The 27,694-nt window shown below is 43.1% G+C and overlaps 1 protein-coding gene across 1 annotated transcript in view; it reads left to right on the plus strand.

The window, feature by feature from the left end:
• mylkb (myosin light chain kinase b) overlaps positions 1 to 27,694 on the plus strand; it is a gene marked incomplete at both ends in the record, with an annotated part of 118,918 nt that overhangs the window by 16,391 nt on the left and 74,833 nt on the right. The window contains 8 exons of the mRNA XM_080752954.1: positions 1,907 to 2,098; positions 2,871 to 3,126; positions 4,675 to 4,794; positions 8,308 to 8,355; positions 16,993 to 17,040; positions 18,483 to 18,610; positions 21,019 to 21,172; positions 26,689 to 26,879. Coding sequence (XP_080609080.1) covers positions 1,907 to 2,098; positions 2,871 to 3,126; positions 4,675 to 4,794; positions 8,308 to 8,355; positions 16,993 to 17,040; positions 18,483 to 18,610; positions 21,019 to 21,172; positions 26,689 to 26,879 — 1,137 coding nt within the window. The remainder of the gene's footprint in view (positions 1 to 1,906; positions 2,099 to 2,870; positions 3,127 to 4,674; positions 4,795 to 8,307; positions 8,356 to 16,992; positions 17,041 to 18,482; positions 18,611 to 21,018; positions 21,173 to 26,688; positions 26,880 to 27,694) is intronic.

Below are 27,694 nucleotides of genomic sequence, written 5' to 3' on the forward strand. Positions count from 1 at the left end.
ATTTTGGATCAGTTGGAGAGGTTTAAGTGCACATGCCGGGAGACCAGTGAGGAGAGAGTTACAATAGTCAAGTTTTGATATGACAGATGTCTGAATGAGCAGCTCCTCTGCCTCCTCTACACCAGTCTACTGCTCTTTTCCTGACAATTTCCTGCAAAAGCATTTTGTTTTTCCTTTTTTTTCCTTTCTAATGTTTATGGAGAACAGAACGTATATCTGCAGAAACTCACAAATGGCCAGAATCCACCCCATTCCCTTTGAAATGCACAATCCACCATCATACTGTATAGGGCAGGGGTCTTCAACGTGTTCAGACCAAGGACCCCTTAGTTTAGAGAGAGATGAAGCAGGGACCCCTTAGTTTAGAGAGAGATGAAGCAGGGACCCCTTAGTTTAGAGAGAGATGAAGCAGGGACCCCTTAGTTTAGAGAGAGATGTAGCAGGGACCCCTTAGTTTAGAGAGAGATGAAGCAGGGACCCCTTAGTTTAGAGAGAGATGAAGCAGGGACCCCTTAGTTTAGAGAGAGATGAAGCAGGGACCCCTTAGTTTAGAGAGAGATGAAGCAGGGACCCCTTAGTTTAGAGAGAGATGAAGCAGGGACTCCTTTGTTTTGAGAGAGATGAAGCAGGGACCCCTTAGTTGAGAGAGAGATGAAGCAGGGACCCCTTAGTTGAGAGAGATGAAGCAGGGACCCCTTAGTTGAGAGAGAGAGATGAAGCAGGGACCCCTTAGTTGAGAGAGATGAAGCAGGGACCCCTTAGTTGAGAGAGAGATGAAGCAGGGACCCCTTAGTTGAGAGAGAGATGAAGCAGGGTCCCCTTAGCTGAGAGAGAGAGATGAAGCAGGGACCCCTTAGTTGAGAGAGAGATGAAGCAGGGACCCTTTAGTTGAGAGAGATGAAGCAGGGACCCCTTAGCTGAGAGAGATGAAGCAGGGACCCCTTAGTTGAGAGAGAGATGAAGCAGGGACCCCTTAGTTGAGAGAGAGATGAAGCAGGGACCCCTTAGTTGAGAGAGAGATGAAGCAGGGACCCCTTAGTTGAGAGAGAGATGAAGCAGGGACCCCTTAGTTGAGAGAGAGATGAAGCAGGGACCACTTAGTTGAGAGAGAGATGAAGCAGGGACCCCTTAGTTGAGAGAGAGATGAAGCAGGGACCCCCACAACCTGTTCATAGATTCCATATAGTTTCATTGTTTGACAGCACAATCATCAGTGCATTTTGGATTCATGTCAATTTGTGTTTTATTATGAGTCACCAGAAACAATTATGGTTGTTTTTAATTAATGGAGTTTGAAGTTACAATGGGTGTGTGTGGGGAGAGGCCCTGGGCCTGGAGGGCCTGGTAACATTTACATCAAATATCTAAATATTGAATCAAGCAAATTCCAATCTGTTCAGGGTGTTCATAAAAGCCTGATTAGACCATAAAATGACCAAAAGTTTTTTTGAACCCTTTTGCCGCCATGACAAACGCTCTTAATTGTTTTTCACGCCACCATAACGAGTTCATCTTTTTCCCAGCAGAGCCTGACTGAGCCCATGGGGGAGGGCCGGGTTTCTCCTCTTCTCAGGGCTGCTCTGAAATCTTGAATCACGTAAACAAAATGACGGCTGGATCACTTTTCTGATCCTTTTTTTAAAACCATCCTAATACGTGAGCAGGCCGGGGTTTTTTTTCAAAACTTTTTTATGTTTTGTTGTGTTTTTGTTGTATTACATTTTTTCAATTTTCCAAAAAAATTACAGTTATTAAAAAGTTAAAACGTTTAACAGTTATTGAAAAGAGTGTCATATCCCTTTAGCAGATATGCTAATTAAAGTTAAAACGTTCAACAGTTATTGAAAAGAGTGGCATATCCCTTTAGCAGATATGCTAATTAAAGGCGTAACTCCGCCCCCAGCAGGTGGACTTCCGCTCGGTGCTGCAGGCTAAGAAAGGGGGCGGGGCCTCCGGGGTCAAGCCGCCGCCCTCGTCCGGGGGAGGGGACTTTCGCTCGGTCCTGGCCAATAGGAAGAAGCAGAACGGAGAGAGCGCTCCCCCACCGGCCAATCAGGCTCCGGCGGCCACGCCCCCCAAGAAGGCAGCCAATGAGGAGGTGAGGAGTGCTGCAAAGTAACTGAGTACTTTTACTCTAGTGCTGAACTTAAAGTAACTGAGTACTTGTGCTGTACTTAAAGGAGTATTTTTATTGTATTTGTCACAATCTTAAGACAAAAGAAAATGTGTGTACATTTGTGTGAGAATCAATGGGGGTAAATTTAGGGTCAAGTACATTTACCCCCATTGATTCTCACACAAATGCATTTGGGTCCCCATCCAGAATCAATGGGGGTAAATGTACCATAATACATTGTTTTTGTCTCATGAATGTGACAAATACAAACAAATAGTTTTGAACTCAAGTCTCCATGGTGTGAGCAATCAATAGGAAAAAGAGTCATTTTGGGGATGAACTACTCCTTTAAAGGACAGATTGCAATTAGAGAAAATAAAATATGGGTGCTGGAATGTTACTGCTGGGGGCAGGCGTGTGATTGGCTAAATATGTCTTTTTAGACACAATAATCTGGCGATTCCTGTATTATTATTTACAGTAACACTACCAGCCTCCATAAGTCACATCTGACCATGAAGGACTGTGGTGCATCTTGGGAATGGGCTTATTGTGTCTAAAAATACATATTTAGCCACTTGTACGCATGTCCCCCCCCACTGAAATCTAAATAGTAAAACGGCTAAAACAATAGAAAGAAGTAAATGAAAACATTTTAACTCATCTTTTCTTTTCTCCAAGTAAAAAAAAAAAACAAACAAAGTTGTCCTTTAAGTAAAAACATGTGACAACTTTTTCCACCTCCTCCAATCAGACGGTGAGGAAAACCCCCTCGACCAATGAGAAGGATGTGAGGAAACCCCTCTCGGCCAATCAGGAGGCCAACAACTGTGCGGGGACGGAGTTTGCTCAGAAGCTGTGTGATGTCACCGTGCTTGACGGACAGCCGCTGCGCCTGGAGGGCCGTCCCCCCGTGACCTTTGACACGGGCGATGATGATGTCACCGTGACCTGGACCCTGGATGGAAAGGTCATCAAGGGGTCAAAGTTCATCCTGCTCAAATATGAAGGTGAGCCGCGTCGGCTCTGAAGTTCACTGTAGTTTCTATGAGGTTCATGATGTTCTGAGGTTCATGATGTTCTGATGCTCTGAGGTTCACGATGTTCTGATGTTCATGATGTTCTGAGGTGAGGTGCAACTACGGACGGACAGACGGACTGTATTTCATAAGGGGAACATTCTTTTACACGCACACACACACACACACACACACACACACACACACACACACACACACACACACACACACACACACACACAGTGTATAAATAGTGTGTTTACAACCTGCTATTTATACACTGTGTGTGTGTGTGTGTGTGTGTGTGCGTGTGTGCATGCATGCGTGTGTATTAATAGTGTGAATTTTCTGTGGGTGTCTATTAGATGTTGTGTAGATAATATTGTGTATTTTGTATGGGTGTGTATTAGGTGGTGTGTAGATAAAGTGTGTATTTTCTATGGGTGTCTAGGTGGTGTGTAGATAAAGTGTGTATTTGCTATGGGTGTCTGTTAGGTGGTGTGTAGATAAAGTGTGTATTTTCTATGGGTGTCTGTTAGGTGGTGTGTAGATAAAGTGTGTATTTTCTATGGGTGTCTATTAGGTGGTGTGTAGATAAAGTGTGTATTTTCTATGGGTGTCTGTTAGGTGGTGTGTAGATAAAGTGTGTATTTTCTATGGGTGTCTATTAGGTGGTGTGTAGATAAAGTGTGTATTTTCTATGGGTGTCTGTTAGGTGGTGTGTAGATAAAGTGTGTATTTTCTATGGGTGTCTATTAGGTGGTGTGTAGATAAAGTGTGTATTTTCTATGGGTGTCTAGGTGGTGTGTAGATAAAGTGTGTATTTTCTATGGGTGTCTATTAGGTGGTGTGTAGATAAAGTGTGTATTTTCTATGGGTGTCTGTTAGGTGGTGTGTAGATAAAGTGTGTATTTTCTATGGGTGTCTGTTAGGTGGTGTGTAGATAAAGTGTGTATTTTCTATGGGTGTCTGTTAGGTGGTGTGTAGATAAAGTGTGTATTTTCTATGGGTGTCTTTTAGGTGGTGTGTAGATAAAGTGTGTATTTTCTATGGGTTAGGTGGTGTGTAGATAAAGTGTGTATTTTATATGGGTGTCTATTAGGTGGTGTGTAGATAAAGTGTGTATTTTCTATGGGTGTCTATTAGGTGGTGTGTAGATAAAGTGTGTATTTTCTATGGGTGTCTAGGTGGTGTGTAGATAAAGTGTGTATTTTCTATGGGTGTCTGTTAGGTGGTGTGTAGATAAAGTGTGTATTTTCTATGGGTGTCTATTAGGTGGTGTGTAGATAACGTGTGTATTTTCTATGGGTGTCTATTAGGTGGTGTGTAGATAAAGTGTGTATTTTCTATGGGTGTCTGTTAGGTGGTGTGTAGATAAAGTGTGTATTTTCTATGGGTGTCTGTTAGGTGGTGTGTAGATAAAGTGTGTATTTTCTATGGGTGTCTGTTAGGTGGTGTGTAGATAAAGTGTGTATTTTCTATGGGTGTCTGTTAGGTGGTGTGTAGATAAAGTGTGTATTTTCTATGGGTGTCTATTAGGTGGTGTGTGTTCGTTGACCATCGACAAAGCCCTCCCAGAAGATGAAGGTCAATACAAGGTCAAAGTTCAGAGGTCGTCTGGAGGTCACGCAGAGAGCTGCTGTATGGTGCTGGTTGATGGTGAGAACACGCACACACACACACACACGCACGCACGCACGCACGCACGCACGCACGCGCGCACACACGCACACACACACACACACACACGCACACGCACACGCGCACACACACACGCACGCGCGCACACACACACATGCACACGCACACGCACACACACACACTGAGACACACACACACACACGCACGCACACACGCACACACGCACGCACACGCACGCACACACACACGCGCACACACACACACGCACACACACACACATTTCTCAGTAGCGTCACGGTAGCGCCGCTCCTTTTGAACCAAATAGCTTTTAGCGTAGCGTAGCTTTTGATGTAGCGTCCAACAAACGCTACACGTTACTATCCCGGCGAAAAATGACTGCTAAATAAAGTTTGTGAGGAAAATAATTCCCAACAGATCCCCAAACGTATTGTTCTGCGCAGCGCCGCTTTCACTTCATTCAACGAAGATCCTCTGTGTTTAGAGAAGCGAATAAGCGACTAAAGCGAGGGGTTTATGGCTCTTTGAAGTGAGCCCGAGCCAAGGATCGGTCTCACTATGCGCTCTCTACTTCGCGCTCTCTACTGCGCGGACCGGATCCCATCGTTCACTTCAAAGAGCCGTTCAAAAGATTCGATTCGTTCGCCGACGTCCCACCTCTACCGTAACGAAATGGTGAACAACTGACATACAAGCTCACATCGCGTTGCAAATGCTAACTGTGTGAGCTTATAGACGGGTTTCTTGTTTACAAACATTGAGACTAAATGCACAGCTGACTGTATCATGTAATCAATTCCGTTCAATCCCCAAACCTGTTGTCTTGGGGAGCGCTGGTTTCATTGGCTAATGTTGGTACCGACCCCTGCGCACGCATCTACTTCTATCAGTGTAACGTGGACCAGAAACCCGTCTATAGAGAGTACTCAAGTACTCGGGTAGAGTACTTGAGTACCCCTGTCACATTTACTCCTGTCCACACTAAAAGTAGCTCAGTCATAATGTTACAAGTAAGAGTAAAAAAATACTTGCTTTTAAATGTACTTAAGTATTCAAGAGTACATATCGGTACATGCTTTTAAAAATAGGCTACTTAAAGTACAAATAAAAGTAAAAGTACTCAAGTTCATTTACTCAGTTACTGTCCATCACTGGCTGCAGTGACTGCACACAAGTCAGAGCACTCTTTTGTCCACAGCTAACTAATGACAGTGAAGTGGCAATTTAAGGACCTTTTAGACATTTTTAATACCTAAAAAATATAAATAAAAGACCAAAACTGCATCAAAAGTTATCAACTATAAAAACATGGTCAACATTGGCCAAATTGACAATATAGTAAAAGAGGCACAAATTGTGAAAATGGCAGATCTACAAGCTCGAAACGCCTTGTGTTCCGAGGCGTTGTGAGCTTGTAGATCTGCTATTTTCACAATATTTATCGGTGGAACAGAGTGAAACTAAATGTAATGCCTCAACTCCTAATTCCAATTGCTTGTCAGGGTGGGGTCCCCAGTTCAAATAGGATTTTTTGGGGGGTCACAGCCTGAAAAGGTACACATTTAATTTAAAAATTAAATGAAAGGATGACACAAAAAGCCAGACATGAGGGCTTATTTACAGTTTTATAATAATCAATCAAACTGAGCATTTTTTGCCTGCCTATTTGTTTGGTGGAAAGCTGTACTTGATCATGAAGTTGATACAAAAAAAAGTAGCTTTGTTGTAGTAAGCTACTTAAAAAAATAGCTTTGTTGTAGTAAGCTTGTTGTAGTAAGCTACTTAAAAATAGCTTTGTTGTAGTAAGCTACTTTTGCCGTGTAGCTTGTAGCTTGCTTTGCTACATTTTCTGTGGGTAGCTTCGTTGTAGCTTAAGCTATATTTCATCAAGAGTAGCTTGTAGCTTAGCTTACTACATTTTCCAAGTAGCTTGCCCCTCACTGGAGCCTGAGTTGTTAACCAATCAACTGGGATGTGTTTTAAAGTTGTTTGGAAGTTATTGACATGAAAACTTGACTGAAATGTTACGACCACAGTGTTGAATAGCAGAAAAGGAGGCGCCGTTTGAAACTCTTTCACCTCATTTCTTATTTGTTATTTTATATTCTTGAAATGGGGGGTTATCATCATAGCATAATATACCACTATTTATATTTTAATTGCAGTTTTATAAGCAACATGTTGTTGTCGGGTAAAGGGGACACTTGGATTCAGAAATCATGGATAGGGGGAACTGCAAGCCCAAAAAGATTGAGAAACAATGGCTTAGGGCCACAACCACTTAAGCTCGTATCAGAGTCGGGTCCGCGGTGGAAGGCTATCCACCGCGGTGTAGTGCCGTGTAGTCTTTTTGAGCGTTAACGTTGTAGTTTTTGACTCAAAAAGACTACACGGCACTACACCGCGGTGGATAGCCTTCCACTGCGGACCCGACTCTGATACGGGCTTAAGGGGGCCACATCACAGGGAGAAGATTGTAACACGTTTTGGGCTTGTAGATCAGCTCTTTATGACTCTATGCATTGTGGCCCTCTGGAGTGATTGTGAAATATAGTGGGCCTCTGTCATCAAAAGCCCATTTTCCACTGGCCCAAATCCACACCACTCCACACCACACCGCCCACTTGTGACAGGTTTTCCACTACAAGGACCTGGGTAGAGTGGTGTGAAAGTGGTACTAAACAGGGTACTAAAAAGTATCCACTCTAGAGTAGGTCTGAGCTAGGCCAAACAGGGCCAAACACTTCATAATGACTGATCACTCACTGACTTTTCATTTAGACCACCAGGATATAGTTGTAATACATGATAATAGATTCTATTGTGTTATAACCACTATTATAATCTATTATAGTGTATTTTAATTATCATAATAATACATTAATACTTTATAATGTATTATAATCACAGTTATAATCCATTACAGTGCATTATAATTAGGATAGTTGTAATACAAATTTATATTGTATTATAATCACAGTTAAAAGGGTCAATTTGTTTCTTACCGATAGGGATACTTTTTTGTAATGGAAAATGTAGATATTTTTATGTGGGGAGGTGTGGTGTGGTGTGGTGTGGTGCTAAAACTGCAGTCGAAAAGGGGCTAAAGTTGCCCGCTCCTGCCCTATATCCAAAAACTCTTGTGTCGCATGATAGCGAAATAAAGACGCATTTTGACCAAGACTCGGTCCCTCTCTGCCTCTCTCTCTCTCTCTCTCTCTCTCTCTCTCTCTCTCTCTCTCTCTCTCTCTCTCTCTCTCTCTCTGGGTGTAATGTTAACTAAAGGTCTCTCTCTCTCTCTCTCTCTCTCTCTCTCTCACTCTCTCTCTCTCTCTCTCTCTGGGTGTAATGTTAACTAAAGGTCTCTCTCTCTCTCTCTCTCTCTCTCTCTCTCTCTCTCTCTCTCTCTCTCTCTCTCTCTCACTCTCTCTCTCTCTCTCTCTCTGGGTGTAATGTTAACTAAAGGTCTCTCTCTCTCTCTCTCTCTCTCTCTCTCTCTCTCTCTCTCTCCAGACTCCACGGCTGAGAAGAAGTCTAAGAAGGCCACGCCCACCTCAGAGAGTGAGTTTCCAAAATATGCAGCTTTGCTTTTGTCCAAATATGGTCATGTTCCTCTCCTCTCCTCTCCTCTCCTCTCCTCTCCTCTCCTCTCCTCTCCTCTCCTCTCCCCTCCCCTCCTCTCCTCTCCTCTCCTCTCCTCTCCTCTCCTCTCCTCTCCTCTCCTCTCCTCTCCTCTCCTCTCCTCTCCTCCTCTCCTCTCCTCTCCTCTCCTCTCCTCTCCTCTCCTCATGTTTCATTAGAAGGGATTAAGGCACAATGTTCCTGTTTTAAACATTGAGTGGGCGGTGTGTGTGTGTGTGTGTTTGTGTGTGTGTGTGTGAGTGTGTGAGTGTGTGAGTGAGTGAGTGAGTGAGTGAGTGAGTGCGTGCGTGCGTGCGTGCGTGCGTGTGTGTACACATTTGACCAAAGAGGAATTCCTTACCAAGGCGCTTGGTAACGTATGTAAACTGATTGTGTTCCTATGTTATTTGGCAGCCTCTGTAATATCCATAAACTAGTTGTGAGGCCTGCAGATTGAAGCCTCTGTAATGTCCATAAACTAGTTGTGAGGCCTGCAGATTGAAGCCTCTGTAATGTCCATAAACTAGTTGTGAGGCCTGCAGATTGAAACCTCTGTAATGTCCATAAACTAGTTGTGAGGCCTGCAGATTGAAGCCTCTGTAATGTCCATAAACTAGTTGTGAAGCCTGCAGATTGAAGCCTCTGTAATGTCCATAAACTAGTTGTGAAGCCTGCAGATTGAAGCCTCTGTAATGTCCATAAACTAGTTGTGAGGCCTGCAGATTGAAGCCTCTGTAATGTCCATAAACTAGTTGTGAGGCCTGCAGATTGAAGCCTCTGTAATGTCCATAAACTAGTTGTGAAGCCTGCAGATTGAAGCCTCTGTAATGTCCATAAACTAGTTGTGTGAGGCCTGCAGATTGAAGCCTCTGTAATGTCCATAAACTAGTTGTGAGGCCTGCAGATTGAAGCCTCTGTAATGTCCATAAACTAGTTGTGAGAGGCCTGCAGATTGAAGCCTCTGTAATGTCCATAAACTAGTTGTGAAGCCTGCAGATTGAAGCCTCTGTAATGTCCATAAACTAGTTGTGAGGCCTGCAGATTGAAGCCTCTGTAATGTCCATAAACTAGTTGTGAGGCCTGCAGATTGAAGCCTCTGTAATGTCCATAAACTAGTTGTGAGGCCTGCAGATTGAAGCCTCTGTAATGTCCATAAACTAGTTGTGAGGCCTGCAGATTGAAGCCTCTGCAATGTCCATAAACTAGTTGTGAGGCCTGCAGATTGAAGCCTCTGTAATGTCCATAAACTAGTTGTGAGGCCTGCAGATTGACGCCTCTGTAATGTCCATAAACTAGTTGTGAGGCCTGCAGATTGACGCCTCTGTAATGTCCATGAACTAGTTGTGAGGCCTGCAGATTGAAGCCTCTGTAATGCCCATGAACTAGTTGTGAGGCCTGCAGATTGAAGCCTCTGTAATGTCCATAAACTAGTTGTGAGGCCTGCAGATTGAAGCCTCTGTAATGTCCATAAACTAGTTGTGAGGCCTGCAGATTGAAGCCTCTGTAATGTCCATAAACTAGTTGTGAGGCCTGCAGATTGAAGCCTCCGTAAAGAAGATTCTTTTGGGGGGGTAAGTGAAGGGACCCAAACTTGAACCCCCTGAATTTACCTTGATCCACTAAGAATATTTTGGAAGATTTTTAACATGTGTTTTGGATGACCCTAAGGATCATAAAAAACCCTGAATGATTACTATTGCAATTTCTTTTGGGTCATGCCCCTTTTTAGCTTAGATTGTCTGGCCTATTAGAAATATCCTTTTATTAATTTCATACATTCTTTCTATGTATCGTAGACTACTATAGTACTAGAGCCACCTGGTGGAAGAACAGCGTAGCTGCATGTAGTCTAGTGTCCCTCTGTGGAAGTGAATCCATGCAGCAGGTAGGATGCAAACAATATATATATATATATATATATATATATATATATACTAGTAAGACACCTGAGGGTGGAATGCGACCTCAGGGTGACATGCATATGACATGCCACCTCGCCCTAAAGGGCGAGGTCGCGCCAATTCTTGACTATCTGGCCAACCACAGCGTTTCTCTGACGATTCTAGTTGTTATCATTCTGGGGGGAGTTTGTTCATGTTTTTGTGAGGGTATCAACCCTAGGAGACACGGGGAGAACATGCAAACTCCACACAGAAAGGCCCTATCGCCAACCCCACCTAGGGTGTGAGCGATAGGGCCTAAACATGGAGATGTGGAGAACACTATATATGAAGATAGTCCAGTCCATCATGTCATATGGGACTACCGTCATAGACAGTAGCCATTGTTAGGCCGGAGTCAATGGCTGTCTGTCTGACTGTCTGTACAGGAAGTAATGTCACATGACATACTTTTTATGCCCATATATGAGTCATTCTGTACCACATCTCCATGTTTAGGCCAAACAGGTTTGCTCCATTTCTCCATGTATAGGTCCAAATGACCTCGCCCTAAAGGGCGAGGTCGCGCCAATTCTTGACCATCTGGCCAACCACAGCGTTTCTCTGACGATTCTAGTTGTTGTCATTCTGGGGGGAGTTTGTTCATGTTTTTGTGAGGGTATCAACCCTAGGAGACACGGGGAGAACATGCAAACTCCACACAGAAAGGCCCTATCGCCAACCCCACCTAGGGTGTGAGCGATAGGGCCTAAACATGGAGATGTGGAGAACACTATATATGAAGATAGTCCAGTCCATCATGTCATATGGGACTACCGTCATAGACAGTAGCCATTGTTAGGCCAGAGTCAATGGCTGTCTGTCTGACTGTCTGTACAGGAAGTAATGTCACATGACATACTTTTTATGCCCATATATGAGTCATTCTGTACCACATCTCCATGTTTAGGCCAAACAGGTTTGCTCCATTTCTCCATGTATAGGTCCAAATGACCTCGCCCTAAAGGGCGAGGTCGCGCCAATTCTTGACCATCTGGCCAACCACAGCGTTTCTCTGACGATTCTAGTTGTTGTCATTCTGGGGGGAGTTTGTTCATGTTTTTGTGAGGGTATCAACCCTAGGAGATACGGGGAGAACATGCAAACTCCACACAGAAAGGCCCTATCGCTCACACCCTAGGTTGGGTTGGCGATAGGGCCTTTCTGTGTGGAGTTTGCCTAAACATGGAGATGTGGTACAGAAGGACTCATATATGGGCATAAAAAGTATGTCATGTGACATCACTTCCTGTACAGACAGTCAGACAGACAGCCATTGACTCCGACCTAACAATAGCTACTGTCTATGACGGTAGTTCCATATGACATATTGGACTAGACTATCTCCATATATAGTGTTATCCACATCTCCATGTTAGGACTCATATATGGGCATAAAAAGTATGTCATGTGACATCACTTCCTGTACAGACAGTCAGCCATTGACTCCGGATTAACAATGGCTACTGTCTATGACGGTAGTCCCATATGACATATTGGACTAGACTATCTCCATATATAGTGTTATCCACATCTCCATGTTTAGACAGCCAATGACTCCGGCCTAACAATGGCTACTTTCTATGACGGTAGTCCCATATGACATGATGGACTGGACTATCTCCATATATAGTGTTATCCACATTTCGTGTAGCCGCCCTGTACAGGAAGTGATGTCACAACTCGCTGACATCACACTGACATCACAGAGGATACGGACGGTCACGAGGATACGGAAGGAAGGAAGGAAGGACACTCAAGCGACATGGTTCTTCAGAGTATATGCGACCTTCGGTCGCAATAATCTTTTGCACTCTTTGTTACAGATTGTTGTTTGTATCTGCTGCTGCTGCTGCTGCGCTGTGTTTAATTAGCCGCAAAATGCAACACTAGATTGTTTTTTAATCGGGTGAATCTAGCGTTGCAATACCTCCCATAGGCAGCCAATGCATCAAAATGTTGTTTTGCTCTCTGATTGTATTAAACGACTTCAAACTCACCAATATTGTGGCTCTATGGAAAGCTTGGAATTTACTCTTTCTATCAGGAAAACCCTGCGTAGACATGTTGTGAGTTATATTATGTCAATAAATCCGAGCACACATGTTTTTTTCTTCTAAGTGTTGAACTTTGGAAGCGCTCATCTTCTATAACGCCATGTCCCTCTGCCTCCTGCATTAGGCTACCGGTATGTGACATTTAGAACCAGCTGGTACACAGGACCGCTGAGTGACTTCCCACAAGCGCTTCCAAACTCCAGCAAAAAATAATCACCTGAACTGAATTTCTTGATAGAAAGTAGCTCATAACATGTCTACGCTGGATTTTTCTGAAACAAACACTTTGCAGATAGAAAGAGGATACTCCAAGCTTTCCATACAGCCCCAATATTGGTGAGTTTGACGTCGTTTAATACAAAAAACTGTTTTGATCCATTGGCTGCCTATGAGAGGTAGCCTATTGCAACCCTAGGTTCATCCGATTAAAAAAAATCTAGTGTTGCAATTTGCGGCTAGGCTTTGATTAATATCAAACATTGTTGTGTTGTAATTCCAGCATTGAGGATGTGGGTGTGTTGTAAGGGATTAGGGGGGTTTATTGTCTTGATAGTGTTTCATGCTCCATTTGTGAAACTTGCAAAACATTCTGTTTAATAATATAAATATGAAACTAGCTCTCACTGGATTAGGTGCTCCATAAGAAAGAAATGTATTTAAAGGACAACTTTAGTTTTTTACAACAAGGGTTCATATTTTAGATTATAATTAGAGAAAAGAAAAAGTGAGTGTTAAAATGTTTTCATTTGCTTCATTCTATTGTTTTATCGCGTTTACCGCGCTAAAATGTGGGGCATGCGTACGCATGGGGGCCTGTGTACAAGTGGCTAAATATGTATTTTTAGACACAATAAGCCAGCAGTTTCTTTATTGCTATTTACAGTAACACTTCTAGCCCCCATAAGTCACATCCAACCATGAAAGGTTGCGTTGTATCTTGGGAATGGGCTTATTCTGTGTAAAATGACATATTTAGCCACTTGTACGCATGCCCCCAACCACTGAAATAAGAAACTCTAAAACAATAGAAAGAAGTAAATGAAATCAATTTAACGCTCATCTTTTATATTCTTTAATTACAATCTAAAATATGAACCCTTGTTGTATAAAACTAAAGTTGATCACATGTTAGTAGTTTGCCTCAGAAAGGAAGTGAATCCTTGCTGCAGATTGTCGTTTGTAGAAGCTGCTGTGCTGTTGTTGTTGACCAGGGTCATATCACATACATATAAGTACATTCATTGACCAGGGTCATATAGAAGTACATTCATTGACCAGGGTCATATAGAAGTAGATACATTGACCAGGGTCATATCACATACATAGAAGTACATTCATTGACCAGGGTCATATAGAAGTAGATACATTGACCAGGGTCATATCACATACATAGAAGTACATTCATTGACCAGGGTCATATAGAAGTAGATACATTGACCAGGGACATATCACATACATTGACCAGGGTTATAGAAGTAGATCCATTGACCAGGGTCATATAGAAGTAGATACATTGACCAGGGTCATATCACATACATTGACCAGGGTTATAGAAGTAGATCCATTGACCAGGGTCAAATAGAAGTAGATACATTGACCAGGGTCATATCACATACATTGACCAGGGTTATAGAAGTAGATCCATTGACCAGGGTCATATAGAAGTAGATACATTGACCAGGGTCATATAGAAGTACATTGATTGACCAGGGTCATATAGAAGTAGATACATTGACCAGGGTCATATCACATACATTGACCAGGGTTATAGAAGTAGATACATTGACCAGGGTTATAGAAGTAGATACATTGACCAGGGTCATATAGAAGTACATTCATTGACCAGGGTCATATAGAAGTAGATACATTGACCAGGGTCATATCACATACATTGACCAGGGTTATAGAAGTAGATACATTGACCAGGGTTATAGAAGTAGATACATTGACCAGGGTCATATAGAAGTAGATCCATTGACCAGGGTCATATAGAAGTAGATACATTGACCAGGGTCATATCACATACATTGACCAGGGTTATAGAAGTAGATACATTGACCAGGGTCAGATCACATAGTATAGAAGTAGATACATTGACCAGGGTCATATCACATACATTGACCAGGGTTATATAGAAGTAGATACATTGACCAGGGTCAGATCACATAGTATAGAAGTAGATACATTGACCAGGGTCATATCACATACATTGACCAGGGTCATATAGAAGTAGATACATTGACCAGGGTCAGATCACATAGTATAGAAGTAGATACATTGACCAGGGTCATATCACATAGTATAGAAGTAGATACATTGACCAGGGTCATATCACATAGTATAGAAGTAGATACATTGACCAGGGTCATATCACATACATAGAAGTACATTCATTGACCAGGGTCATATCACATACATTGACCAGGGTCATATAGAAGTAGATACATTGACCAGGGTCAGATCACATAGTATAGAAGTAGATACATTGACCAGGGTCAGATCACATAGTATAGAAGTAGATACATTGACCAGGGTCAGATCACATAGTATAGAAGTAGATCCATTGACCAGGGTCATATAGAAGTAGATACATTGACCATGGTCAGATCACATAGTATAGAAGTAGATACATTGACCAGGGTCAGATCACATAGTATAGAAGTAGATCCATTGACCAGGGTCAGATCACATAGTATAGAAGTAGATCCATTGACCAGGGTCATATAGAAGTAGATACATTGACCAGGGTCAGATCACATAGTATAGAAGTAGATACATTGACCAGGGTCAGATCACATAGTATAGAAGTAGATACATTGACCAGGGTCATATCACATACATAGAAGTACATTCATTGACCAGGGTCATATCACATACATAGAAGTACATTCATTGACCAGGGTTATAGAAGTAGATCCATTGACCAGGGTCATATAGAAGTACATTCATTGACCAGGGTTATAGAAGTAGATACATTGACCAGGGTCAGATCACATAGTATAGAAGTAGATACATTGACCAGGTTCATGTATGAATGTGTTCAAAACCAGGAGCTCCAGATTAAAGTCAACCCGTCCCCCCTACCACACTCCCTAAAAGGGGGTTGGGGGGAAAATAAAAATAGATATTCATATAATTAAGAAATGCCATCAGTGGCATTAAGTAAGGGCTATTTAGGCCTGGGGCCAATTCTGATATCTTCACAAATTGGTACCACCCAAGCCAGGTGACCGTACATTTTTTTTAATTTTTGACTTCCTACATGTCTCTAGTTTACATTTTGGTATGATAACCCTTTCTGAGACCCAGCTTAATTGATGTTATCAGCCACTAGAGTCGGTCTCCCATAGACTTTCTATACAGGAGGAAATTACCCAGAAAACATTTTTTCCCCCCTGGGTATTTAAGTAGGATGTGAGGGGTCTAACTAGGGGTTTGTCACGATGCTGAATCCATTGAAAGCATTTGTTTTGCACAAAAAAACATTTAGGTTTAGTGATGAAAAGTGATGAGTCATCACTTTTCATCAGTTTCATCAGTTTTGTGGGCGTTTTCTGGGTTTTCAGTCTGAAGGTTCTCTTCAGACTCCATGTTTTGCTCTTTATCAAGAGGGGGGGGGGGTTGGAAAAATGATGTTTTTCTTTCGAGGGACAGGGTGGGTGGGGGGGGTGGGGGGGGTGGGGGGTTTCTATGGAAATTCCTCCTCTCCTCTCCTCTCCTCTCCTCTCCCCTCCCCTCCCCTCCCCTCCCCTCCCCTCCCCTCCCCTCCCCTCCTCTCCTCTCCTCTCCTCTCCTCTCCTCTCAGCTGTAAAATAAATAGACTCAGAGTTATTTCCTGAATGTCTTTGGGAGATATTTTTAGAATGACCATAAAAGGGAAAGAGACAAAGACTTCATAAACACCCCCCTCTCTCTCTCTCTCTCTCTCTCTCTCTCTCTCTCTCTCTCTCTCTCTCTCTCCCCCTCTCTCTCTCCCCCTCTCTCTCTCTCTAAAAGAAAAAGAAAAACGTATTTAATAGTTCCTTAAAAGATGATATTACATACAAACAAAACATGGGCCTTTAATACAATATGCAAATACTACAGTCATGACATGTACATGTACATGTACAGTGCGTGCATGTGCGTGTGTGTGTGTGTGTGTGTGTGCGTGCGTGCATGTGCGTGCGTGTGTGCCAAACTTGGCACACACACTCCTTGGATGGTAAATCACAACCTCCGCCCCTGATTGGACAGCACAATCATCAGTGTATTTTGGATTCATGTCAATTTGTGTTTTCAGATATTTAACCACTTGAACCATCAATACTTAATAAACTTGACCTTTCACTCTGTACTTAGTCTGCTCTTTTTCCCCTCTACACCAAACCTCTTTGCCGAAAATAGCCGATCTTGTAGATCTGCTATTCTTAGCCACAGTTCTCAAAATATGGACACGAGGGTTCAAGTTGTTAATATAAAAAGGATTTGGAGGACCCCTCGTAGTAACTCTGAGGACCCCCTAGGGGTCCTGGACCCCCTGTTGAAGACCCCTGCTCACTAATAATAATGATGATGATGATGATGATGTTGTTGTTCAGGTGAGGCCAGGATAAAGAAACCCACGGCCAAGACTCCTCCCAAACCTGGTGAGTTCTAACATCATACTGGACACACCCAGACCTCTGACATCATCACTACCCCCACGCCTATGACATCACCACTGGACACACCCCCACCTATGACATCATCACTGGACACACCCACACCTATGACATCACCACTGGACACTCCCACGCCTATGACATCACCACTGGACACACCCACACCTATGACATCATCACTAGACACACCCACACCTATGACATCACCACTGGACACACCCAAACCTATGACATCAACACTGGACACACCCACACCTATGACATCATCAATGGACACACCCACACCTATGACATCATCAGTGGACACACCCACACCTATGACATCACCACTGGACACACCCACACCTATGACATCATGCTGGACACACCCACACGTATGACATCATCACTGGACACACCCACACCTATGACATCATCACTAGACACACCCACGCTATGACATCATCACTGGACACACCCACACTATGACATCATCACTAGACACACCCACACCTATGACATCATCACTAGACACACTCACACTATGACATCATCACTAGGCACCACAATATGACATCATCACTAGACACACCCACACTATGACATCATCACTGGACACACCCACACTATGACATCATCACTGGACACACCCACACTATGACATCATCACTGGACACACCCACACCTATGACATCATCACTGGACACACCCACACCTATGACATCATCACTGGACACACCCACACCTATGACATCATCACTGGACACACCCACACCTCTGACATCAGGGCTTGCTGGCCTTGCAATTGGCCGGGGTGTCCTCATCGGAGTTCAAAGGGAGGTCAGGGTTTAATCCATAGAGTTATAATAAGAATAGAGAGGACACCAGATATCCCCGCCCGTCCACTTGCATTGAGTTGCTCACCCAGCGCATGAGGCGTTTTCACCCCTCCTTCCGCGTAGTAAAACCGTGACGTAGTGGGGCCACTGTGACGCATTTTGCGTCATAGTTTGTGTTCATGGACGCGCGGGGCTCGAATTCATGAATGAGCTCTTCCGGTATGAACGCGCGTCAATACAAAGAAGCCTAGACGCGCGTTCATGTGGTTAGTGGCCCCAACTGCAGTACCTCAAAACGGCCACCATGTCCATTTGGTTTCAGGGCGCCCCCAGGGTTCTGGGGGCTTGGTTTAATCACACCAAAGACCAATGATGGTCATGTGACCCTAAAGCCTCGTTCATACTCAAGGTGAGCTGGGCATGTGCTCACCTCTCAGGGTGAGTACGTCATCCACCCTGAGAGGTGAGTACGTACTCACCTCACCTCTCAGGGCGAGGTGAGTACACACACACACACACACACACACACACACACACACACACACACACACACACACACACGTCATTACACACTTGACCGTTGTCTCTGTGCTTGGTCTGCTCTTTTAGCCCCTCCCCCTCAGATCCTGCAGTTTCCAGAGGACATGAAGAAGAAGGCGGGGGAGGAGGTGGAGATCCTGTGCAGATTCTCTGGAGCTCCGCCCATCAGCTGCACCTGGCTGAAGTTCAGGAAGCCGGTAGGAGAGCAGCCGAGGCCCCCTGCTGGCTGGGGGGTCTCACAAACTGTTTAACTCTCAAATACCTGGAACGCCCCCGAGTCGCGTTCGATTTGAACCACTTTAACCATTATTGTATGCTTTAACCTTAGAAAAATAGCAGATATACAAGCTCACAGCTGTGAGCTTGTAGATCTGCTATTTTTGAAAAATCGTGAAAATGTGTGCAAGTCTATGAATATCTTTGACCCGATCTTTGACCCGACTTCTAAATCCTTCCGCTAAATCAGTGGTTCTCAAACTTTTTCATGTCAAGGACCCCCAAAATTACATGTATTTGGCCGCGGACCCCCATCTCAAAATATGTTGTTCCAGGGACCCCCCAGAAGCAGATATTTGAGTTACAAATGTTCGCTTTTAAATAGATATATTCTAAGACTTGCAAAGAAAAATCATGATTTTTCAAAAATAGCAGATGTACAAGCTCGCAGCGCGCTGTGAGCTTGTATATCTTCTATTTTTCAATGGTTAAAGTAGTCAATAATCCTAGGCCTAAATGGGTTAAAGGACAACTTTATTTTTTTTTACAACAAGGGTTCATATTGTAGATTGTAATTAGAGAAAAGAAAAAGTGAGTTTTATAATGTTTTCATTTGCTTCGTTCTATTGTTTTATCGCGTTTACCGGGCTAAAATGTGGGGCATGCGTACGCATGGGGGCATGCGTACAAGTGGCTAAATATGTCTTTTTAGACACAATAAGCCAGCAGTTTCTTTATTGCTATTTACAGTAACACTAATGCTAATATGTAGGAGCATCAATGTAAGAAATACCCGTTCCATTTAACGGCTACAGAGATACTGTGTACCGATCTGCATGATTTTTGGACAACATCTGTAACAGGGCCAGAACCCTGTCTGTCAGACACTCACTCAGACACTCACTCAGACAGACATTCGCTAAATGATATGTTATGTGTCTTCGTGGTCACTTTATGTATATACTCTTCTTCATTTTTTTTTTTTCATACTCTTCATCTTTTTTTGTGCTTGCTCTTTGGACTGTATACTACAGTACTCTTTTTCTTACTTCTCTGTAACTTGTAACCTTAAACTGCTGTGCTGCCTCTGGGCAACTGAATTTCCCCTGTGGGATAATAAAGGTATCTATCCATCTATCTATCTACCTATCCATCCATCCATCCATCCATCCATCCATCCATCTATCTATCTACCTACCTACCTACCTACCTACCTTTTATACACTCCAGATCCAGGCTAGTGGAGACGTGTCCATAGTATCGACTGTATTATTGTTATTATTATTATTATTATTATTGTTGTTGTTGTTGTTGTTGTTGTTGTTGTTGTTGTTGTTGTTGTTGTTGTTGTTGTTGTTGTTGTTGTTGTTGTTGTTGTTGTCCAGATCGTGGCCAGTGCAGACGTGTCCATAGCATCAACTGTATTAATATTATTATTGTTATCATCCAGATCGTGGCCAGTGCAGACGTGTCCATAGCATCAACTGTATTAATATTATTGTTGTTATCATCCAGATCGTGGCCAGTGCAGACGTGTCCATAGCATCAACTGTATTAATATTATTGTTGTTATCATCCAGATCGTGGCCAGTGCAGACGTGTCCATAGCATCAACTGTATTAATATTATTGTTGTTATCATCCAGATCGTGGCCAGTGCAGACGTGTCCATAGCATCAACTGTATTAATATTATTGTTGTTATCATCCAGATCGTGGCCAGTGCAGACGTGTCCATAGCATCAACTGTATTAATATTACTAGCCCTTACCCGTTCAAAGATATGAGCTCCGAAATGATGTGCAGTGTGTGGGTTATGGGATGTGCACTGTGCACACAGTATATGAGGGATGGAAAGTAACTTTAACTGGTGCTTGCATGCTAATATGTAGGAGCATCAATGTAAGAAATACCCGTTCCATTTAACGGCTACAGAGATACTGTGTACCGATCTGCATGATTTTTGGACAACATCTGTAACAGGGCCAGAACCCTGTCTGTCAGACACTCACTCAGACAGACATTCGCTAAATGATATGTTAGATTGTTGTTATCATCCAGATTGTGGCCAGTGCAGACGTGTCCATAGCATCAACTGTATTAATATTATTGTTGTTATCATCCAGATCGTGGCCAGTCCAGATGTATCCATATCCTCCTCCCCTACCAGCAGCTCTCTGACCATCTGTATTAATATTATTATTAATATTCCAGATCGTGGCCAGTCCAGATGTGACCATAACCTCCTCCGCTACCAGCAGCTCTCTGACCATCTGTATTAATATTATTATTATTATTACAGATCGTGGCCAGTCCAGACGTATCCATATCCTCCTCCCCTACCAGCAGCTCACTGATCATCTGTATTAATATATTATTGTTATCATCCAGATCGTGGCCAGTCCAGATGTGACCATAGCATCGACCGCTACCAGCAGTTCGCTGACCATCGCGTCGGGCCAGCAGGACCACTGTGGCTGCTACACTGTGGAGGTCCGCAACGCCTACGGCCACAGGCAGGCGGCGCTCAACCTCACCATCGTTGGTAAGAGGCCTTCTGATTGGTTCAGTGCTTTGTGAATTCATTGAGACACTGCGCTTCTAAATCCTAAACGTTTTCTGAACAAAATCACACCCAATGTGAAGTGAGCGGTGGTCGTGCTTGCATAACGTCTTCAATTGGTAATTGGTGATGTAATACAGGCTACACACACACACATTGCTATGGCAAAACGCTGAGGATAAAGACTAGGATATAAGTCTAGGATGTAATTGGTGATGTAATATGGCTACACACACACACACACACACACACACACACACACACACACACACACACACACACACACACACATATTGCTATCCCATCCCGCTCCTGGTCAAAATCACTCCCGTTCACTTCCCGCTCCCCCCAAAAAAAAGATCCCCTCCCCCCCCCCATTTTGATCCATAATATATTTGATATCATGTTTATTATTATATAGCCTACTGTATAATTTTATAATGTTGGCAGTTCGAAGACCTAATTTTCCTCCCAAACTGCTAATAAAGTAGGCTATTAAATCAATCATACAAGGCTGGAGATGTTTGCTCCAGATATTAATTCAAAGACACAGGATCATTGCAACTTTCCTCAGCATTCTTCACAGACAGACAGACAGACAGACAGACAGACAGACAGACAGACAGACAGACAGACAGCGCAGACAGTTTGAGTACCTGGAGTCGTTGTCTTCTGTCTTTCTCCACTGTATGCCTACTGTACTCAGGGATTGTGTATTCAATAGGATGAAACTGCGCTCGCTTCCCATATAATTATCCAAAAGACGATGCAGTATTGATTTGGTAAGCTGCTTCAGCATTGCAGGGCTGGCGGCCTGGCGCACAGCCTCACATACAGTACGTTAGATATTTTACACACATGTTCATACTCTTCTCGGACCTCAAAGAACTTGAAAGGTAGAAATGGCTTTTATTCTGTTTCTCTGTAGTCTTGTTGTGCCGACGACAGCTGGTTTGTGCTGCGTGCATCTCACTGTTTTGACTTTAGTTGAGATATCCAAACAAACCACTTCAATATGACGTTATGTAACGTTTTGTCAACAATCTCTGCACCTTTGGAGTGATATAAAAGTTCACTTTGACACTTATTTCATGTCAATCGCTCTGTTCAACTCTCTGTTCAACTCTCTGTTCAACTCTCTGTTCAACTCTCTGTTCAACTCTCTCCACTGCAAAACGCTGCGGAGTCATGTCTGATTTATGATCAGCCGTAGCAATGTGTTGCCCGTGTATTAACATAGCAGATCTCCTAGACTACACTGCGTTGCTTCCGTGTCAGCTTCTAGGCTTGTAGATCAGTGGGACTGAGTTACTAGGGCCCAAGGTGGAAGGGCCTTAATTATTTTATACTTTAGCTATTGAAAAATAGCAGATATACAAGCTCACAGCGCGGCACCGAGTGCCACACTGTGAGCTTGTAGATCTGCTATTTTTGAAATCCCCTGATGAAGAACATTCATGTGGGCCCGCTGTGAATCCTTGTACCCAGGGCCCAGAATGTGGTGCGATGACACCCTTACCTCAATAAATACATTAACACACCGTTTAGGTGTTAAATTCACTTGTAGGTATATTAATTAAGTGCTGCTATTTGTTGTCTTTCTTACCTTGTGTTGTGTGGTACACATATAGCTGTCCAGTCCAGTGATAGAAGTTGGCTTATATTAGATGAAGTAGCCTATTCCTTGGTGCTTCTTGATAAACACATACTGTAGAATGTGTTGGTATAAAATGAGTCATGGTAATTATATTCTTATATTAGATGAAGTAGCCTATTCCTTGGTGCTTCATGATAAACACATACTGTAGAATGTGTTGGTATAAAATGAGTCATGATAATTAGGGGAGACCTTCCTGAAGGTCCAACAGAATGGTTAGGGTTAGTAAATGTGAAGTCTAACACTCAACCCTTTCAGTCCACCACCCCCAAAATAATCATATTCTAACTGGGGACGCAACGCTAGGTGCTGTGAGCTTGTAGATCTGCTATTTTCAAAATGTCTGCCTCTAATATTTGACAATTTGGCCAATGTTTAATTTGTCATTTTAGAGGTATCAAAAAGTCCTTAAATTGTCACTTTAGAAATGTGCAGATACCCTCTATACACTTAAACTTTATGTTGGTTTGTTTACTGTTGAGAGAGAAATCAATGTTGCGCATTAAGTTAATCATCCTCAAAATAATTTGGGGACCCCCTGGGGGTCCCGACCCACAGGTTGAGAAGCACTGGTCTAACAGACTGCTTGTATTCATGAGGCTCAGAACGTGGTCTGACTGCCATCTACTGACAGGTCTTGGTACTGCAGATAGCATGGTCATGAGGAAGAATGCACCCAAAAGGATGCAATAGACCATATTCACACAGCCAAAAATCCCCTAAACTACCCTAAACTACCTCTTTCATTGTTTTTATTAGATTTTTAAACTTGTGTTTACTCATAACAAGGACATACGTTGGACAAACGCATACACGCATAACAAGACACACAAAAGCAAAAGAGCAGTGATAGCTGAGTGGTCAGTGTCCACACCTAGGACTCCGGAGGCCCCAGAGGTCGCAGGTACGATTCCCCGCTCCAGCTACCACTGCTCCCCTCCCCCCTTGCGCTCCTTGTGGGCATCACTGGCTTGAGTTCAGCTGGGTCAAAGCTGATAAAAAAAGCAGCTGGGTTGAGCTCAAGCCCCCAGAACCCAGGGCTAGATTTGAAGCAACCCGATGGTGGCCAAAGTTGGAACTGCAGCCTAAACTCGCATTTTGGCCCCGCCCCCTCCACTCCAGACAATCCTTCCTCTGAGCGGAGAAGCAGAGTGACGTCATTTTGGAACCAGAGCTGGTTCCAATTTCCCCCAGAATGCACCTGGATTAGCTACATGCTAGCACGTAGCCGTTGCTTCAAAACGCCACTGAGCACTTGCATTGAAATGATAGTGGGGGCGGGGCTCGTCCGCTCTCTATTTTATATATACTCTATGGTTGGGCTGCGATATCTGAATTTCCCTCGCGGGATGAGTAGGTAACTATCATCACTATCAAAATACTGGGACTCAAACAAAAACAAAACAAGCGTGATCAAAACACTTTTTTCCTCTTTTCTCTCTCTCTCTTTTCTCCATAATCACTAGCATTATCACATTGATTCTCTAATTAATTCATCAGCACCAATCATTCAAAGTCCCAGCCCTATACAGTACGTATATAATAATAAGTTGTAGTAGTCCTGTCTACTCATGTATCCGTCGTTCCCATGCAAATTACTGTTTTCCATTTTCCTCTTTTAAGTATCTTGCAATCGGTGACCAATCGTTAACGTTAATCAGCTTGCGTGCCTCTTAGTAGGATATGATAACCTCTCCATTGGTAGTATTGACATGTTTTTCATACCATAATTTGATATCGGGGGGGGGTCCTCATTAAGCCATTTTTGTAAGATTGAAAGCCTTGCGGCGTACAGAGCAATTCTTATGATGTATCCATGCTTTACCTCAGTGGTTCTCAACCTTTTCAGCCCGCGATCCCCAAAATAATCATATTTTAACTGGGGACTCCCTTAACCTGACGAGCACTAAGAGTTGAGACATTACATTTCGTATAACACGGTTCTATTTTGAAAATAGCAGATCTACATGCTCACAACACCTCGCGTTGCGAGGTGTTGTGAGCATGTAGAACTGCTATTTTCACAATTTCTGCCTCTGTGAAGGATCTTATATTGTGTCTCGTAAGTTTTGTTAGAACAGGTAATTTTCTTTGCATTTAGAAAGATTTGTTGCCCTCGCCCCCCAACAACAGCTGACCAGTACAGTAAGTAGTCATACAGTCAGGCTATACAAACAACTCTTTTGATTGGCTTATAATTGCGCATCCCCACAATGACATCATAAAAATATTAACTTGTTTTTTTTTAGATGATTCTTAAAGTGACAGTAACCCTTTAGGTGACATGCCCCCTTTAAAGAAGAGGCTTTCAACAATATATTTTCCAATTTATTCAGCCTTAATTCTCTTTTATGTTGACGTATGGATTGGATGTAACTTCTAAGTAGTAAGTATCTGAAGAATTGTACTTGAGTCAAGTTATATTCCGTCTCTAGTTGGGCAAAGCAGTTTAAGGAATCACCCTGACAGCAGCAACTTTCCAGGTTCTGAAACCCACATCTGAACAGGATTACAGTGGACAGGTGTAGCAACACCAACATGTTTACGAATCTGGTTCAAAGATGTTAGAGTGTTTCTCACAATAAAGTTATCCCTTATCTGAAGAAGTTGAGAAACTACCTAAACTACCCAACTCATTTTATCATTTAAAGGACAGTTTTTGTTTTTTTTACAACAAGGGTTCATATTTTAGATTGTAATGAAAGAATATAAAAGATGAGTGTTAAAATTATTTCATTTACTTCTTTCTATTGTTTTAGAGATTCTTATTTCAGTGGTTGGGGGCATGCGTACAAGTGGCTAAATATGTCATTTTACACAGAATAAGCCCATTCCCAAGATACAACGCAACCTTTCATGTTTGGATGTGACTTATGGGGGCTAGGAGTGTTACTGTAAATAGCAATAAAGACACTTAGTGTGTCTAAAAATACATATTTAGCCACTTGTACACATGCCCCCATGCGTACGCATGCCCCACATTTTAGCACGGTAAAGGCGATAAAACAATAGAACGAAGCAAATGAAAACATTTGAACTCTCTCTCTCTCTCTCTCTCTCTCTCTCTCTCTCTCTCTCTCTCTCTCTCTCTCTCTCTCTCTTTTCAAGATGCAAATTCAATAATAGCAAAAATAGCCGATCTACAAGCTCAAAATGCGTCGCAGCACGACATATTTTGAGCTTGTAGATCATCTATTTTAGCTATTTTAGACTGTGAGTGTGAAGACGTAGTGGTCCTCTCACTGGGGTCCTCATGGCCTGCCTTAAAACATGCAGCTCGCTGGCATCCTTTAAAACTGCCCTGAAAACTCACCTTTCAGGAGGCCAGAGAAGGAGCTAGTTATCACTTCTCCCATAGACAGGTGAAAACTCACCTTTCAGGAGGCCAGAGAAGGAGGTAGTCATCACTTCTCCCATAGACAGGTGAAAACTCACCTTTCAGGAGGCCAGAGAAGGAGCTAGTTATCACTTCTCCCATAGACAGGTGAAAACTCACCTTTCAGGAGGCCAGAGAAGGAGCTAGTTATCACTTCTCCTATAGACAGGTGAAAACTCACCTTTCAGGAGGCCAGAGAAGGAGGTAGTTATCACTTCTCCCATAGACATGTGAAAACTCACCTTTCAGGAGGCCAGAGAAGGAGCTAGTTATCACTTCTCCCATAGACAGGTGAAAACTCACCTTTCAGGAGGCCAGAGAAGGAGCTAGTTATCACTTCTCCCATAGACAGGTGAAAACTGTCTATGGTTATAGAGGACAATTATAATGTATTAAGGCATATTTGTCGTATTAGCCAGGGATCCCTTTAATAAAATACAATACATTGACCCCCCCTCCCCCCAGATAAACCGGACCCCCCAGCGAAGGTCCCTGCTCTCTCAGACGTGCGCGGCTCCAGCCTGACGGTGTCGTGGTACGGGCCCACGTACGACGGGGGCTCGGCGGTCCAGAGCTACAACCTGGAGGTGTGGGACAGTCTGGGGGGGTCCTGGGACCCCCTGGTGTCCTGTAACTCCACCTCCTACAACGTGCAGGTGAGACGCGTCTGGGTCCTCTCGTTTTCCTTGGACTTTGGACCGTTTTGTTTTGTTTTAGCAGGCTTCCCACGGTCAGGACATTCCTGGAAATATTTTGAAATTAGAAACTTAGCAGGCTTCCCCTACACCCCTACACCCCCACCCGTGCACTCAGATCAGCCAACACAGGGATGCTGACAGAACCCTCGCTAAAAACCCCAGGGCAAAAATCCACTCGTCCGAGACAGTTTGCCCTCCTGGCCCCCAAGTTGTGGAATAAACTCCCTGTCGCACTTAGAACAACAGACTCACTCCCTAGTAGGGATGTCACTAACGGTTTATCCAGTAACCGGTTAGCCGTCAGCATTAACCGGTTAATTAACAGTTTTTAATTATATATTTTTTTAATATATATATATATATATTTTATAATTTTTTTAACCCAAAATTGTATATATAAGTACACAGAATTAATGTTGGTAGACGAATGGTAGACATTTAGTTATGCTCCTTTGAAAGACAAACAAAAAATACGGATTTAACAATAAAAATAAATTGTACTAGGCTTAATCATCAATAAACAAGCATCGCCTGCGCGTTTCAACAAGTGGTCGGCGGCGGTGCCTATTCTGCCTTTCAAACAAACAAGCTCTAGCTTAGGCTGAGCATTTTTATTGAGAACCATTAACATGACGACGAGTTCTGTTGTGTACGAGTCTGTTGACTCGCGCTGCAGAGAAAACTCTTCCGAGATGAAAATGGCAGATCTACAAGCTCACAACGCGTCGCGTTCTGCGACTCACAGCTTGTGATTGAGCATGATTGAGCATGAA

Source organism: Nannobrachium achirus (genome assembly GCF_963921795.1).
Source record: "Nannobrachium achirus genome assembly, chromosome: 22".
In the NCBI taxonomy this organism is placed as follows: Eukaryota; Metazoa; Chordata; class Actinopteri; order Myctophiformes; family Myctophidae; genus Nannobrachium; species Nannobrachium achirus.